This window comes from Rattus norvegicus, chromosome X (assembly GCF_021556685.1).
Source record: "Rattus norvegicus strain SHRSP/BbbUtx chromosome X, alternate assembly SHRSP_T2T, whole genome shotgun sequence".
Taxonomy (NCBI): domain Eukaryota; kingdom Metazoa; phylum Chordata; class Mammalia; order Rodentia; family Muridae; genus Rattus; species Rattus norvegicus.
In genome coordinates, this window is record NC_141554.1 from 123,938,137 (window position 1) to 123,954,132 (window position 15,996).

At 39.5% G+C, this 15,996-nt stretch overlaps 1 protein-coding gene across 7 annotated transcripts in view; it reads left to right on the top strand.

The window, feature by feature from the left end:
* Positions 1 to 15,996, top strand: part of Dock11 (dedicator of cytokinesis 11) — a 185,079-nt gene that overhangs the window by 104,418 nt on the left and 64,665 nt on the right. For 4 of the 7 annotated variants that reach the window (XM_087599791.1, NM_001434047.1, XM_087599790.1 and 1 more), the window contains 8 exon segments: positions 6,242 to 6,360; positions 8,722 to 8,791; positions 8,876 to 9,001; positions 9,930 to 10,001; positions 12,049 to 12,195; positions 13,496 to 13,579; positions 14,764 to 14,875; positions 15,369 to 15,407. In XM_087599791.1, coding sequence (XP_087455917.1) covers positions 6,242 to 6,360; positions 8,722 to 8,791; positions 8,876 to 9,001; positions 9,930 to 10,001; positions 12,049 to 12,195; positions 13,496 to 13,579; positions 14,764 to 14,875; positions 15,369 to 15,407 — 769 coding nt within the window. 7 annotated transcript variants of the gene reach the window in all.

Here is a 15,996-nt window from a genome sequence, read left to right on the forward strand (position 1 = left end):
GTCTTGGCTCTTCCTGCTAACTACCACTAAAAGGAGAGCATGTTGTGGTGGGGGAAGGACCAGAAAGAATAAAAACAGTTTTCCTTGCAATAAAATGTGAAATGGTCCTATGTCCATTAGTGGGAGACTAGACTGTCATAAGGGCCCACTAAAGCTAGAAGCATTTTCTGCATGTAGCGCAGGGGAGGGAGTCTTAAGGGGTCTTAGGGATACCATACTGTAGCAATCAGAGAACCTCATGTTAGGCTTATTCCCTCTGTGTGGAGAATGGTGTGCATCCTAGGACCCACCTGGCAGCAGTTGTATCTTTTCATTACTTCATTACTAGGTAAGCTGAGGAGACTATGAGGCATTCTAATTTGATGAGTACAGGATTTCCCTTTACCCGTTGGCTTCTGCCTACCAGTGGTCTCAGGAAGCCCTTTCTTTCAGAGAGATAGCTAGTATGCTGTGACATCGAGCATATGGGTCTGGAAGAATAATCTGATATTGTGCTGCAGAGCTGTCATTTACTTTGTCTGCGGTTAACCTTTACCAAGACACAGAACTTCTCTTAGCTGTCACATTGGGATAAGAGTAATTAATGCCCATTGCTTGTGAGGTTAAAAAAGACACCTCATCCTCTGGGTCGTGACTGTTCGTGACACACTACTTCTGGAGTGCCTCCTGGGAAGCCCGCATCAGGGATCTGAGCAAAGAGAACAGTGTCACCTGTTGTGGAGGGAATGAGCATAGAAACGAGCAAGGAGAGGGGACACATCAAATGATTATAGATACTATAGAGCAACAGTTCTAAACCTGTTGGCTGTGACCCCTTTGGGGGGGGTCACACATCAGATACCCTGCATATCAGATAGTAACATTACGATTCATAACAGTAACAAAATTCCAGTTATGAAGTAGTGACAAAAATAATTTTATGGTTGGGGATCACCACAGCATGAGGACCTGTATTCAGGGTTCACACAGCATTAGGAAGGTTGAGAAGCACTGCTATAGTGAGATAGGGAATGTGGTAGACTTTCTGTCTTACCAGGGAGGATGCCTCTGGCAAAGTGTTACTTGACCAGCTACTTAAAGGATGATGGTGGCCAAGTGTCTGGCTGGGAAAGAGCTGGGAACAGTCAGTACAGAGACCCGGAAGAGTTTGGCTTGGTGTGTTGTGCAACAGGAAGACCTGTAATATGGCTGGCGTATGACGTTAGTAATGCGTGACCTCAGGACATCTGGGGAGCCTCTGAGGGTAGCAAGTAGAGTTAGTTTTTGCAACTCAAATAGCAAGTCTTGCAGGAGTTTGACATAGGCATGACTTGCCATTGTTTCTTTTGCTGTTTTATGGGAGCATTAAACCCAGGGCCTCATGCATGCCAGGTATTTAACCACCCTACCATGCAGCTATAGCCTCACTTTTTGGTATTTTGTATATATGTGTCTGTTCATGTGTGTGGGTACCTGTGTGTAGGATGATGTCATTGTGTAGGATGGTGTCATTATGCAGCAAGGTGGTTCCAGGATGAGGCGAAGCCTATCATTGGATGAGAAGGAAGGGTAGGCGGGGAAAAGTCTAGGAAAGAGAGAGGAGGAAGAGGAAGAAAAAAAAAAGGAAGATGGAGACAGAGGAGGAAGATGATTCCGATCCAGGTGGTCTAGGTCAATTTTATCTAGTCTGGGTGGGAGGTTTCTATCTTTATTAATTGGCAGTGAATTTATTCTGTAGATGCATTGAAGATTGGGAATTTAACATATAAATCGAATTGGTAAACTACAAGTTTCTATAGCTTTGATTTTACCGGACTACAGGGGATGTGAGCAAAGTTCCCAGCAGGCAGACAGACAACCTGTCTCAGTTCTGGAAGCTGTGCTAGGCTATAGAATGCCTGGGGCTAGTGTGGCGTAGTGCCACACTAGAATGGCCCATGGAATGGGATGTGTGTGTGTCAGGCGTGATAACAATCCGCCAAGGGGACAGTGTGTGAAAGCGGCTGGCAGAGAAACATTTGGAACACGCGGCTTCCCATGGGAGCCATTCAGAGTGAGAACTCTCGGGAACCAGTTCTGCCATTATTTTACCGCAACACCGGTGTGGGTAAGCATGTGCATGCATATGTGTGTACATATATATGAAGGCCAGAGGGCAATCTTAGGTTCTGTTTACCAGGAGCTGTCTACCTTGTTTTTTAAGACAGTATCTCTCACTGTCCATGAACTTGGCAAGTAGGCTATTATAGGCCAGAGAACCCCAGGAATCTGCCGATTTCTCCCTCTTCCCTATGAATAGAATTACAAACTGCCAACACCATGTTTTTAATGTTGGTGCTGGAGATCAAAATCAGGCCTTCATGCTTGACTGGCAAGCCACTTACCTACTGAGATATCACCTCAGCCCTGTGTTTTATTTTTAAAATTCAAAATATTTTTGTTAAGTTGCCTAGGCTGGTCTTTTAACTCACTATGTAGCCTAAGTAGGCCTTGAACTGCCAATAGTCCTGCCATCATCTCCTCCCAGACTGGACTGGACCAGACTGGACTGGGATCATAGTTACTAGGTCAGGCTTGACTTTTGTTTTTATAGTACTATCCTGACTGCCACATAAAAAATGTTTAATTTTTGCTCAAGAGAGACAATCAGTAGTGACTCTCAGCTTCAGTTAGCATTCAGGACTATAACAGTCATATAACTTTCAAATCCAATCCTTAGTACCATCTAGGAAGACTCCAGTTATATGGATGGACAGTTTATCTGTTAAAGTCATTGATTTTTCCTTTTGGAGGGACCTTTGTGAGAATTTTCATAGAGTGGTGTTAGATACATCATTTTCAAATACTGGTATTCTTCAAATGGAACAAAATGTGCACTGGTATTTGCTTTTAAGGGTGTAGAATGTCTACGAGTTACACAATGCACATACGCTCTCTGGTGGCCATAAGTGAAATGGCATGCCATGGCAGAAATAGTGCAGAAAGGGGTTGTGCAGCATTTTCTTTCTGAGGATGAGAAAACAGAAGTCTTAAGGAGAGGTGATTTGTCTACAGTGCTCCAGCTGCTTATTAGCTGAGCTGAGTCTGTGACACATCTCTTGATGTGTCCTATGAACATCCCAGCAAAACTTTCTATTATCCCTGCAAATGGCGGTTGCATGAATTCATTTATTTGTTGTTTTGTGATGTATGTAGCACCTAAGGAGCTTGCACAGGAGAATGACTTAGAAACATTGTCCGTATGGATATTACAGCCTAAGCAAAGGCAGAGCAAAAAGTAAGTTAGCTAGCAACTTCTTCATAATACCAAGAGCTGTCAAAAGACAGAGGTTATTAAATGTCATATGTTTGATACAGAATTGCAGGTATTAAAGATTCAGATCGGGGTTGGGGATTTAGCTCAGTGGTAGAGCGCTTGCCTAGCAAGCACAAGGCCCTGGGTTCGGTCCCCAGCTCTGAAAAAAAAAAAAAAGAAAAGATTCAGATCTTTGAGAAGACCATGTAGAGCAAGGACTCCCATTTTGCCTTATTTATTTATTCAGCCATTCACCAAAGATTTATTAAGCACCTTATGTGGGCAAGGCATTGTTCTGGATGCTAGAAGTGTCACTGAGGGAAATTTGGACAGAACTATTTTTGCGTGGGTAGAGTGATTATAAACTTTAGGGGGAAAATGAGTGCCATGAAGAAAAGAACAGGTTAATGAGAACATTCTAGGTAGAGTTGTCAGGGAAGGGTTGTCTGTGGTAATGCCAAAAAGAGGGACCGAAGGAAGGCTGACAGCCATAGATTGAGAAGAGACTGTTATAGCGGGTGTGTGTACCCTATACTGGTGTGTTTACAGGAAAGCGAAGACAGCATAGCTGGCCCACAGAGAGCAGAGAGTGGGGGATGAGGCTGCTGGGAGCTCAACCTGAAGATCGGACTGATCATGGAGGCCCGTGATGGCCTTCGTAGTGCTTTTGCTTGGTTTGTATTTAACAAGGGGAAGATGGCATTAACTAATTTGCATTTCAAAAAGGACACTGTAGTTACTGTTGAGAATAAATTATAGAAGATAATAACTATATAGTGGTAGCAGAGAGCACCATCCTACATGGAATGCTCATTTGCCTTGTCTGCCTGGTCTTCCTTGCCAGAAACATTCCTCTGCTCAGCTCACATTTGCTACCTACTTGCAGTCCTATTGTCACTTCTTTAGTACACGTGGTACACATACCCGCCCTACTATTCACTATTTGTACTGAAGTGATATAGTTCCATGTCTTTGCCCCTTTCGATAGTGAACTCTCAAATGGTAGTAGCTGTGTTCAGCCTTTTTGGTCCGCTTTCTGTCGTTTGGCTTTTAGATGTATATCCAGTACACCTCCATTGAATGATATATGAAATGATGCACTGAAATAAGGATTTGAATTTGCCCCGGATGAGTAATTGGGAATGGAACAAAACAAAATAAAAGAAAGCCTATGGTATATTTAAAGAGCAGTGGTGATGCTAGTTTGGCTTTCTGAAGAACAGTTGTCAGTTTTAAGATTCAAAAACGCAGACTAGGTCTTCAATACACTCAAATTAATTCTATAGCTCAGGATTTCTCAAGTTCAGCACTAATGACATTTAGGGGAGGATAGTTCTTTGCTGTAGAATGTTTAGCAAAACTCCAGGCCTCTACCTAGTAGAAACCAGTAGCACATGCATGCATATGCAAGTTGTGATAGCCAAAACCAGCCACACACATCGCTAAAGCTCTCAGAGACCATGTGATTCCTGAATGAGGACCACCTACTCACAGGAACAGGAACACATCACATTGTAGACGGCTGAGGATGTAGGTCAGTAGGAAAGTGCTTACCTAGCGTGTGGGAAACTGTCACATCTTCAGCACTAATAGAAGAAAGAAGATGAGAACCATTTTGGTAGAAAGTGGCCTAAGGTAGTCAGCATCCAAGGTGGGTGGGCAATCAATTTGGAAATATGTGCTAGGTATATTGAGAATGAAGAGAAACTGTAGTTGTTCTGGAAGAATGTCAAGGGGGTGTCCTGAAAGGGGCCCTCAGAAGAGAGAATTGCAGAGAAAATGCACAGGAAGGAAACCCTTGGAAGGACAACCCTGTGTTCCTGGAGCTTGCCAGCTTATCCCGTGAACCCAATAATGGAGAAGCTACACAGAGGCCTAAAGCTCTTGTTGAGATACAAATGATTGAGTCCTGGAAAGGGGAGGTGCATGTGAGGATGTGAAGACAGAGGAAAGCAGACCAATAAAGGGAAATGATGAGTTCCCTTAAGTGCAAAGACTTGGCTCGTTGTGTTTCCCATAGCACTACACATAGAATTGATTTAAAAAATGTCCTCAGTAAAGATGGATTTTTCTTTTTTGCTTGGCTGATGGAGTGATGAAGCTAGTGACTATGGAAAGAAGAAAGTAGCAAGCAGCCCTGTAACATTTCTACATATACATAAATATATAATATGTCAGCACACATTTGGATGTTTGTTACACCCTTTATTAGAGATGGAGTGCAAGCGTGTGGAATAAATGTAGTCAAAGAATGTTAGAGGACTGGCCAGATGGCCTTGTGGGTAAAGGTGGCAAGCCTGACCATCTGAGTTTGATTTCTGGGACCCATGTAATAGAAGAGAGAAATGATTCCTGCAAGTCATACTGTGGCACATAAGCTCCCACATACATGTGTATGTGTGCTCCTATACAAATACACACACACACACACACACACACACACACATACACACACACACACAAAGTAAGTAAAATATAAAAATTTTAAAAGAATGTTAAAGTGCAAACTATCTCAATTTCATAGATGATGTGGGATAAAGCAAATACCGTACAGACATGTTCTTTACTGAAGCTCACTTAACTTACCATCAGGTTAGCTGGAGGCTATGATTCTCTTAGAAAGCATGTAGAATGAATGGTGTTTGTAGGCAGATCTTTCCAACCCCCACCCTGGCAATGATTATCGATTTACCAAAAGCCGTTTTCTTCTTATCAAGCCCATAAATAAATTGTACTTGCTATCTTCAGTTAGATATTCCTGTCTAATTAACTCGCAGAACCCAAATAGCAAAACAAACAATGGGGTGGATTAAGTCCTTAGCGAGTCTCCTGTCTAGGAAGTGCATATTTCAGCAAGCATATATTCAAGCCAATATGTCGCTCATTACTTAATTTTCTTATTGTTTCGCATTTGCAAATTAGATCATATTTCTGTTTGTTTCCATAACTAATAATGACTTATTTTAGTGTTTGCATGCCATGGAGATCCAAGTCATGATACAGTTTCTACCTGTAATTCTTATGCAACTCTTCCGAGTTCTCACAAACATGACCCATGAAGATGACGTTCCCATCAACTGCACCATGTGAGTTTCGGTGTTATAATGGAAGAAGCTATTTCCTTCAGGTCTTTCTTCTTTTCGTTCATGGCTATAAACTTCCCTCTTAAAAATGTGTTTGTTCTGTTCCATTGGTTTGGTCATGTTGTCCTCATCATCACTTGTCTGAAAGATTTTTTTTTAATTTTCCTTTTGATTTCTTTCTTTTTAAAAAAATTAAAGTAAGTTTATTGTTTAAAAAACTTTCAACTAAAATAAACAACACACACCTAAATGAATGAGACCCAACGTTTATGCATCTCTCAGTGAATTTCTATACAGTCAGAAGAGCCATACAGAATGGAAGCCGTGGAACTTCACTATTTATCATATTTTTATGCATTTAACCATCAACAAAACCAACAACTACATGGCAGAATTATGAGAAAAAATTAGCTGTGTATCCTCTTTCGTGATGTTCATTTATTACACTTGTTCAGTCCTTTCTAATCCTCTAATAGTCAGCCTTTCTTGTTCTTCCATATATGTTATACTGAGCCCACAGGCATATTTGTTTACATATATATACATGATATTGGCTAGGTTCGACATGTGATAGAGACCATGGCTAGTTTCTCCCTGAGACTGTGTGACCTTACTTAATATTAGATATTCTGAATCCATTCATTTTCCTGCAAGTTTACTTTTATTTCTATCTATCTTTTTTCTTTCTTTCTGGCTGGTTGTTCAGAAACATGGCATTTACTTTTCACTGTTGTTTTTGTTTTCCACAGTCTCTTCTCTTACTGATTTTTTTTCTTTTTTTTTTTTTTTTTTTTTTTTGCTTCACCGTACTGTGGTTGAAAACTTTATCTGGTATGATTGCAGTCATCTTAAATCTTATTAAAACTTTTTAAAATAACCCAATGTATGTTCAATCCTGGAGACTATTGTATGCACACAGGCAGAATGTGTCTTCTTTTACTGTTGAATGAAATGTGTTCTGTGTACATATATATTTTGTTAAAGTATAGTTAAGTTCAAATATTTGCTTCCTGATTTTATGTCTGGTTGACCCATCTATTGTTGAAAATGATACATTGAAATCCCACACTGTTCTTGCACTGTTGTTTACTGTTCTACACCTATTTATAAGACAAACATACATTTCAATTGCCCTTTCTCCAATCATGTTCTCTACTTGTATTATACTGATATGGTAGCCACTTGGCACATTTCACAACTGTGGCTAGTTCTTCTGAGGAATGAATATTGAATTGCAGTTCAGTTTAGTTTTAACCAATATAGTCAGTTACCTATGACCAGTGTTTCTTATATGGAACAGAGTGTGTCATTAAAACCATAAGTTTTGACTTGGAAAAGTATTCTATTTCTGTATGAAAACAAAGGTACATTGTAAGGTAGAGGGTGAAACATACTCGAATTTCAGAATGAAAATATCTGACTTGAAAAACTGCTGTGCTCAGTGCTAGATGTCTTTGACCCTGCTGCCCTTTACTGCCTTTGCCCCTAGAACTCAGGCTACAAACACTTCCAGGCCGTGTGCCCATATCTGCTGTCAGGCACAGTCCTTTTCCTGAAAGTTTAAGAAGCATTATTCGAATATAATGGTTCTCGCCATGCTCGTCCCAGATGAGAAGCAGCACTATGCCCGGGAAGCTTATCAAGATGCTAATCACTGAACTTTAACCTCAGCCCTACAAAGTCAGAAACACTAGGCGAGGAGCCAAGCAATCTGATAACACGCCTTCCAGATGACGCTGATGCCTGCTGAAGTTTGAGAGGCACGGCTAGTCTCTTAAGTTTACCTCCAACTTTCATCTCATTTTATTTCTCTGCCCTTCCTTTTCTCTTGACACAGTTTTCGTGTTGTCTTTTGTTTGGTTGGTTTTGGTTTTGTTGAGACAGTCCCATTTGGTAGCCCAGACAGGACTAGACTCATGGTGATCCTCCTGTGTTAGCCTCCCACGTACTAGGATTACAGGTGTGCACCAACCACCTTTCCCAGCCACTTTATCTTTTCTGTTCCTTTTATCATCAGTGGAAGGGATGTGAGTATTTACTTTACTTGAGCTCTTTTACAACCTAGGGCTATGACTATACTTTTAAGTGAATACACAGATTTAGAAAGGAGGTGAAACATCCGGGCTGCTAAAGTAAAGTATCCTTTTGAACCAGGAAGTATATTTTTCAAGGTGCCAAGTGGCTTCTTCAGTGGACTCTTGTAGACCTAAGCCACTGTCACCTTTTTTCTTAACCCTCTGTTGTTGTTCAGGCATTCTGTTCGCTTTGTTTTGTTTTCTGGGATTAGATTTGCTCATATGTGTCAATCACATTAAAGTCAGGAGTTGAAGCATGGCCTGCTGACTTTCATGAATGTTGTTTCAGGGTTCTCTTGCACATTGTGTCAAAGTGTCACGAAGAAGGCCTGGAGAGCTATTTAAGATCCTTCATAAAGGTTTGTGGAGTAAAGCTTTCTTGCTAGATGATTTACTTTTCCCAGGATGGTCAGATCTGATGGTTTACTTGGTTCTGTTTGCAGTATAGCTTCAGACCTGAAAAACCAAGCACTCTTCAGGCCCAGTTGATACATGAAACCCTGGCTACTACTATGATAGCAATATTGAAACAGTCTGCAGATTTCTTAGCTATAAATAAACTTCTAAAGGTAAGGATGGAGGACACAACTGGAAGTTAAGCCAGTCGCTCCATACTTGCTGTGACCTTTCATTTTTATCCTCTTTTGCCCCTGACCTTCGCTCCTTCTCTTCCACTGCACACGTATCTTTCACAGAGCCTTCTTCTCCCTCCATGTTTACCCCTTGCTCTGAATTAACTGTTGTTCTAATTCTTTTTACTATTTCTTTAATTGGTGATAGAATTATGGGCCTTTTGAAAAGAATCAACTAGAGATTTGATGCTAGCTTTCAAATTATATGATATTGCAAACCATATAGGTCATGCAGGCTTTGCCAGTATTGTATCATAGCCAAAGTTGATAATCCAAACTGAATGTAGACAGCAGTAATATTTATTACCTTTATTTGTGAAAGGGGGACAATAGAGGGCAATGAGGTGAACATGATCAAAATATATACATGTATGAAAATGCCATCATTAAACCCATTTAATATATAATTAATATATGCTAATAAAATGTTTAAGTGTTCATTGTAGAGAATTTTTAAAAAGTAATGAAAATAATTAAAAGTTGGTTTACTCTCATTACTAATAATATCACTGTTAAAAAAATTCCTCTCCCATGAAGCAACCTTCCTATTCTTCCACTGTTCCTGCTTATAGAAACTTTGTATTTTTTGTTGGCTAACTATTCCTGGGAATAGGGTCTTCTTGCTCTGGATCATGGCTGATACACACAGTGTCATTTCTTTCTTTCTCTCTTTCTTTCTTTTCTTTTCATTTCTTTTCTTTGTCTGAAACACTTGGGAAGTATTCTGTGAGAATTTAATAGTGAATTGAGGTCACTTGAAAATGTTATCAAACTTCAGAGACAAGATGTCTGTTGGTTCGTCCAATGTTTCAAAGCCTCAAATATTTGGGTAATTATTAAGACATATATGTGTTTTCTTTTTCAGTACTCATGGTTTTTCTTTGAAATAATTGCAAAGTCGATGGCCACATACTTATTGGAAGAGAATAAAATTAAGGTAGGCTCAACAATCATTTAATTAATTAATTAATTAACTATGTTTGAGATAGCCTGTAGTCCAGGCTGGTGTCCAACCCATGTTCAACCTCCCAAGTGCTTGGATTACAGACTTGAGCCATCTACTAGGCCCATTTTAATTGCTAAATGGTAATTGCACATATTTATGAAAATAACCTGTAACATGTATAAAGCTAACTTTATCCATAGCAATAATATGCAAATTCCCTTTTATGCTAATAATGCTTGCCCTTCACTTTCCCAATGTTGCTTATAGAAACAATGAGTATTTGCATAAATCTAAGGTCCCACACTTCATGTTCTTACATGTTCTTTAATTTGCAGCATATAGTTAGAAATAATTATAGTAGAATATAGGTAATATCCTACCGTTACTTACTATATAGAATGCATTGGCTTTGACACTTTGCATTCCTTTTGTGATTTAACAATGTCAATGTTGAAGAGCTGAAGACATGGCTTAGTGTTTGTTGCTCTTGCAGAGGACACAAGTGTGATTCCTAGCACCTCTGTCAGGCAGCTCCTAACCACCTGTTACCCCAGCTTCTAAGAATGTTGCCTTCCTTTGAACTCTACACGCACCCCTACTCCCTCCCACATACACAGAAGTAAAATATATTTTTTGCAAATAAAAGTTTATTGAAAAGATTCAATGAGAAAAAGGAGCATATCAGACATGTTCTGTCTATGAGAAAGGATTAAGGTATATAACAGAAAGGGTAATAAGAAATTTATGTAAATATTAATATAGATTTCTGCATGTGTAATATTTCTGCATCATGTAATAATATCAAATATTTCTAAAATGCAGTATGTACATTGACTTGTTTTTCTATTTTAATGTTATTATTAATTTGTCGTCATCGTTATCATGTATATGTGATGTATGGACAAGACCCCATGTGAGCTACAGAGCATTTGTTGAGACGTCTCGGAGTCGGTTCTCTCCGCCACTATGTGTGGGTTTCTGTGTATCAAACTCAGATCAGCAGGTCCTGCACAGCAAACAATTTTCCCACTGAACAGTCTCACAGGCCCCTTATTTGTTTATGAATCTTGTTTATGAATGTTGAAAATTCCTGAACTGAAATGCCTAGAACTAGAAGGGTTTCCATTTTTTGCATCTTCAGATTTTAGAATATTTGCATATACATAGTGAGATAGGTATCTTGGGGACAGGATGCATGTCTAAACATGACACATTCATGTGTCTTGGATACTTTAAACACAGCCTGAAGACAGTTTTATGCTTTACTTTACATTTGTGCCTGTGTTTTGACTTCAATCAGCAACACAACATCGGGTGTGGAATTTTCCATGTGTAGTGTAGAACTCAGGTTCAGGTTTTAGTGCACTTCCGGTTTGAAATTTTTCAATGACAAACAACCTGTACAAAGAAGTTTTCTTGGTTACAGAAATCATAATGGTGAGGCGTGTAAAATAAAATCTCTTCTCATAGAAATTTCATAGAGTAAGTTGACTGAAATTGTGATACATGCATATGTTCTATATCAGAAAAATAACATACTAGAAGTGTGCCTGCGTCCCAGGAGCTCGGATTCTACAGCTGGGTTATACTGACCAATGCTATGCCTAATGATAATTTCAGATGCTTATATTATTAGAGAATCAGGTCATTCCTTCATTTTCGAGGTCTAGAATAACAGTTCTCAGCCTGTGAGTCACAACCCAGTTGGGGATCTAATGACCCTTTCATATCACATATCAGATATCCTGCATATTAGATGTTTACACTATGATTCCTAACAGTAGCAAAATTCTACTTATGAACTAACAACAGATATGCTTGGGAGTCACCACAACATGGGAGTTGCAGCATTAGGGAGGTTGAGAACCACTGCTCTAGAATAAAGTTTACTTTGAACAAATAGGGGGTCATTTTTAGTTGAAAGAAAAAAAAGTACTTTTTAAAGCCATTTCCACAATGGGACATGTTTGAAAGTAAGGTGACATTTGATCTCTTTAGACTTTTTCAAACTCTGACTCTTTTTCTATTTGTATTTAAGCTTCCCAGGGGACAGAGATTCCCGGAGGCATATCATCACATCTTACATTCTCTGCTTCTTGCAATAATTCCCCATGTGACCATTCGCTATGCAGAGATTCCTGATGAGTCCCGAAATGTGAACTATAGCTTGGCCAGCTTCCTAAAGGTGAGTTGAAGGATCTTAGGATCTGGAAAGCCAGAAGAATAACAGTTCTCTTTTTTCCTAGAAAAGCTGGGTGTTTGGCTTTTTTCTTTTTCCATTGTTGAGGATTAAACCTATATCCCCTGCATGCTGGGCAAATGCTACACTCCTTAGCATATCCCTAGCCCCTAGCTAGGTCTTTTCAAAGCTGTTCGAATGACTCTTCAGACTGATGGGTCAGTTCATCCAGGTTTACTCTCCCTCCACCTGCAGCAAGTAGTTAAATGGCTCTGCCTGAGCCAAAAGACTGGCCATGCTTATTTCACAAAACAGTTTTAAATATATTTCAAATGGAATGCTGTTAAGTGGAGCAAGTGTTGGCCTGGTCAGTGCCCAGTCTTTATCATACTCTGACATCTTTATGCAGTTAAATCATTTTTCTAGTCTGGTTAGCTTTTGAGTTTGTCCCTCTCCTCTCCTCTCCTCTCCTCTCCTCTCCTCTCCTCTCCTCTTCTCTCTCTCTCTCTCTCTCTCTCTCTCTCTCTCTCTCTCTCTCTCTCTCTCTCACACACACACACACACACACACACACACATGTGGAGGTGGGGAGAGAGAGAGAGAGAGAGAGAGAGAATGTGTCTGTTGTGTTTTGAGTGTGAGTGTATGTACCATTACATTTGCCCTGAGACTGGAGCAGCACATCTGCTATTTACTGCCATATTCTTTTGCAGCAATGTCTCTCATTGAACCTGAAGCTACACTGGCAGCCCTAAAGCCCTAGAAATCTCCCTGTCTCTCCCAATCCCCATGGCACTGGGCACTGGAGGTACAGGGCTACATGTGGCCATGCCCAGCTTTCTTTGACATAGCTATTTGGATTCTAATTCAAGTCTTCATATTTGTATGGCAAGACTCTTACCGCCTGAACAATTTCTCATGGCCAAAAATTTTTAATGTTTGAACTAAAGGTACCTCATTGCTATTGTCAGCAGAAATTGTTTACTTTGCTTGGTGAGGTTCTTTGAGACGTAACCAAACTCCCACCCTTACAAAAGATGTCAGTTTTTTGCTTTTTGTTTTATTGTCATATATGTGGGTGGATGTGTCTTGTTTTTGGAAATTAGAGAGTTGAAGCCCTTAAGTCTTGATTCCACTGAATACTTACTTTTCTCCTTTTAAGGTCACCGAAAACTCTTGACAGCTCTTCTCGTATTATCCATAAAAATGATATCCACTTTGTGTAGAACAGATTTTTAAATTCTTTAAAATCATGACAAGAACCACTTAGAATTACATAACTAATCTTCCTTCTTTGCCTTATTAGCGCTGTTTGACACTGATGGACAGAGGCTTTGTTTTCAATTTGATAAATGACTATATATCGGGATTTAGCCCCAAGGATCCTAAGGTAAGTTCTAAGGACATAATTGTAGTAGCTATTGGACATTTAAGCATGAAGTCAAAGTTGACAGTTCTAGTCTCTTTTGGAGGATTCAGAAAAGTTCTTCTCATTTGCAACTTTGAGCATTGTTAAAAGCAAGAACTGTTGAGTAGTTTGGAGAGCCACCACGACCACCCACAGATTGGGCAGTTTACTAATAGAATTCAACAGAGAGCTGTAATTCTTCGTGGTGACATTGATTAGAGTGACAGGATATGTATACCCAGCAGGATCAAGAAAGAAAAAGACAGCAAGTGAAGTCTGTGGTGATCCCCATGCAGACAGCTCGTGCCTTTTCCCTCTTGTGAAGATACACTTTCTCACTAGGGGTGAGAAGACAGCTAAAAAACTGCTGTATTTCTGTTTAGAGTCTAGGGTTCTTTGGGATTGACCCAGATGTGGAGATGGGAATGAAAAACATGCAGAAAGACCTAGGGTTAGGTTAGCCATGATGGAGAGATACCGGAAGTCTAGAATCACAGTAGGTTTATTAGCTACAGCTTAGTGGGGATGCAGGTTTATTATACACAACTGATGGAAGAGGTAAGGGCTTCATTTTAGGGGACCACTCTCAGGGTGCAGTCATGCAGGTTGCACACACTGTCAACCTCTACAGATCAAAATTCTAGACTAGTGATTTATGCTGAATACCTACTTTACTTTCTGATAGTCTAGAATTTTGATCTGCTGTAACGAAAAATCAGTTCCACTGGAAGAACTGTGGGAAGCGAGTATACCCCTGGACATATGAGCATTCATAACATAAGCACAGCCATGTCCAGGACCCCAGGTGACTTAAATCCATAGGAATAGCAAGGCCTTCCCCTGGCCAGAGTACAGAGGTTGACATGTTTCCTCTGTGATAAGGACCTTGTAGACTGGCACCAAGAAACACAACCTTATCACAGAGGGAACATGTCAAAATCCCTTTTCACAAATGACAGCCAACATCAATGTTGCAACAGGCCTTTTTTTTTCAATCTACCACTCTAGGGCCTGCTATGTTAACTCTTTCCTGTACAGATTGTACCTGCACGTATACTTTGGAAGATAAATACTTCACGTCTGTTAGGAAACTAGAGATCTTATTTTTCAATCATCAACCAATAAATGCCTACAAAATGAGACCTGATATATAATTTACCATTTAGGTTCTTGCTGAATACAAGTTTGAGTTTCTGCAAACAATCTGCAATCATGAACATTACATTCCTCTGAACTTGCCAATGGCATTTGCAAAACCTAAATTACAAAGAGTTCAAGGTATGTGTTTGTATTTTCCATTATTTGGGATTGTTATTCCTTTTGGGACAGTACTAGTGTAGCATAATGTTTTCTAGTGAAACCAGTTAACTTTATGGTAACTTGGGAATTGTTACTATGTGAAGACAGGTTCCTTAATGGCGTTCTGCATTTCCTCCATTGTATCAGTAGCAGTAGTCTCAGTATGAGACATTTGGATATGCTACATGTATTGTTGCTAAACACAATGTCAAGACACCAGTGAAATTCATTTCTATAACAACAGTGTATTGAATTTTATTTAAGAGGAAATGGGAAAGTATGTGAATGCCTTTCTGCTGAAAGCATCAAAAATAAATATAAAAAGTAAAATGATAATTTTGTATGCAGTAAATTTATGAAATGCCTCAGATTTAATCTCCATTGCTAGTTTTATTGAATGCTTTGTTGTATAGCACTATTCTTATGTTATTATGTTTTTTATTTGTCCCTTTTCTTTTCATATATTAATTAGATTTTTTTTCATTTGCGGTGGACCGTTTGACTTCAGTAGGTAGGTTTAACTCGGTTCACTCTCAAGTAGTATGTTGTGTTTAAACACAATTGATTTGATGAATGGCCAAGATGAATGGGGGCTTTATTTGCTTTTCAAATCCTCCCTAGCCAAAGTGAGCCTTTAATTTCTGGTACCTAAAAATCTTAAAGGCAAGTGCTTGTCTACCTTTAAAATGAGCTTCAGTGCTGTCTGAAGAATCAACTTTCAAATGTCTGTCCTTAGAAAGCAAATTCCTTTGCTGCAAAGCAGCTTGGGAAAAGGGGATGGAATGAATATCTGTTTTAAATGTTTGTCACCTCTCTCAGGCTTGCTGCCTTCTCTGTCACCCTATTAAATGGCTACTTGGCCACAGTCTTGAAGGTGTACTTGACAACACCAAACCGAATTTATTCAAGTCACTGAAGCAAAAAAAAAAAAAAAAATCACTTGCCATTTGCAAATTCTACCCAGATAAGTCCACCTTGGTTATTCAATGTTGTCCTTGGATTTAGAAAGTGATTGGAATTCACAAAAAGTATGAGAATGCAGGAGAGTCTTATGCCGTGGTCTTTAAGGAAGTCTCTACTCAGACGTAGTAGTTATAGAA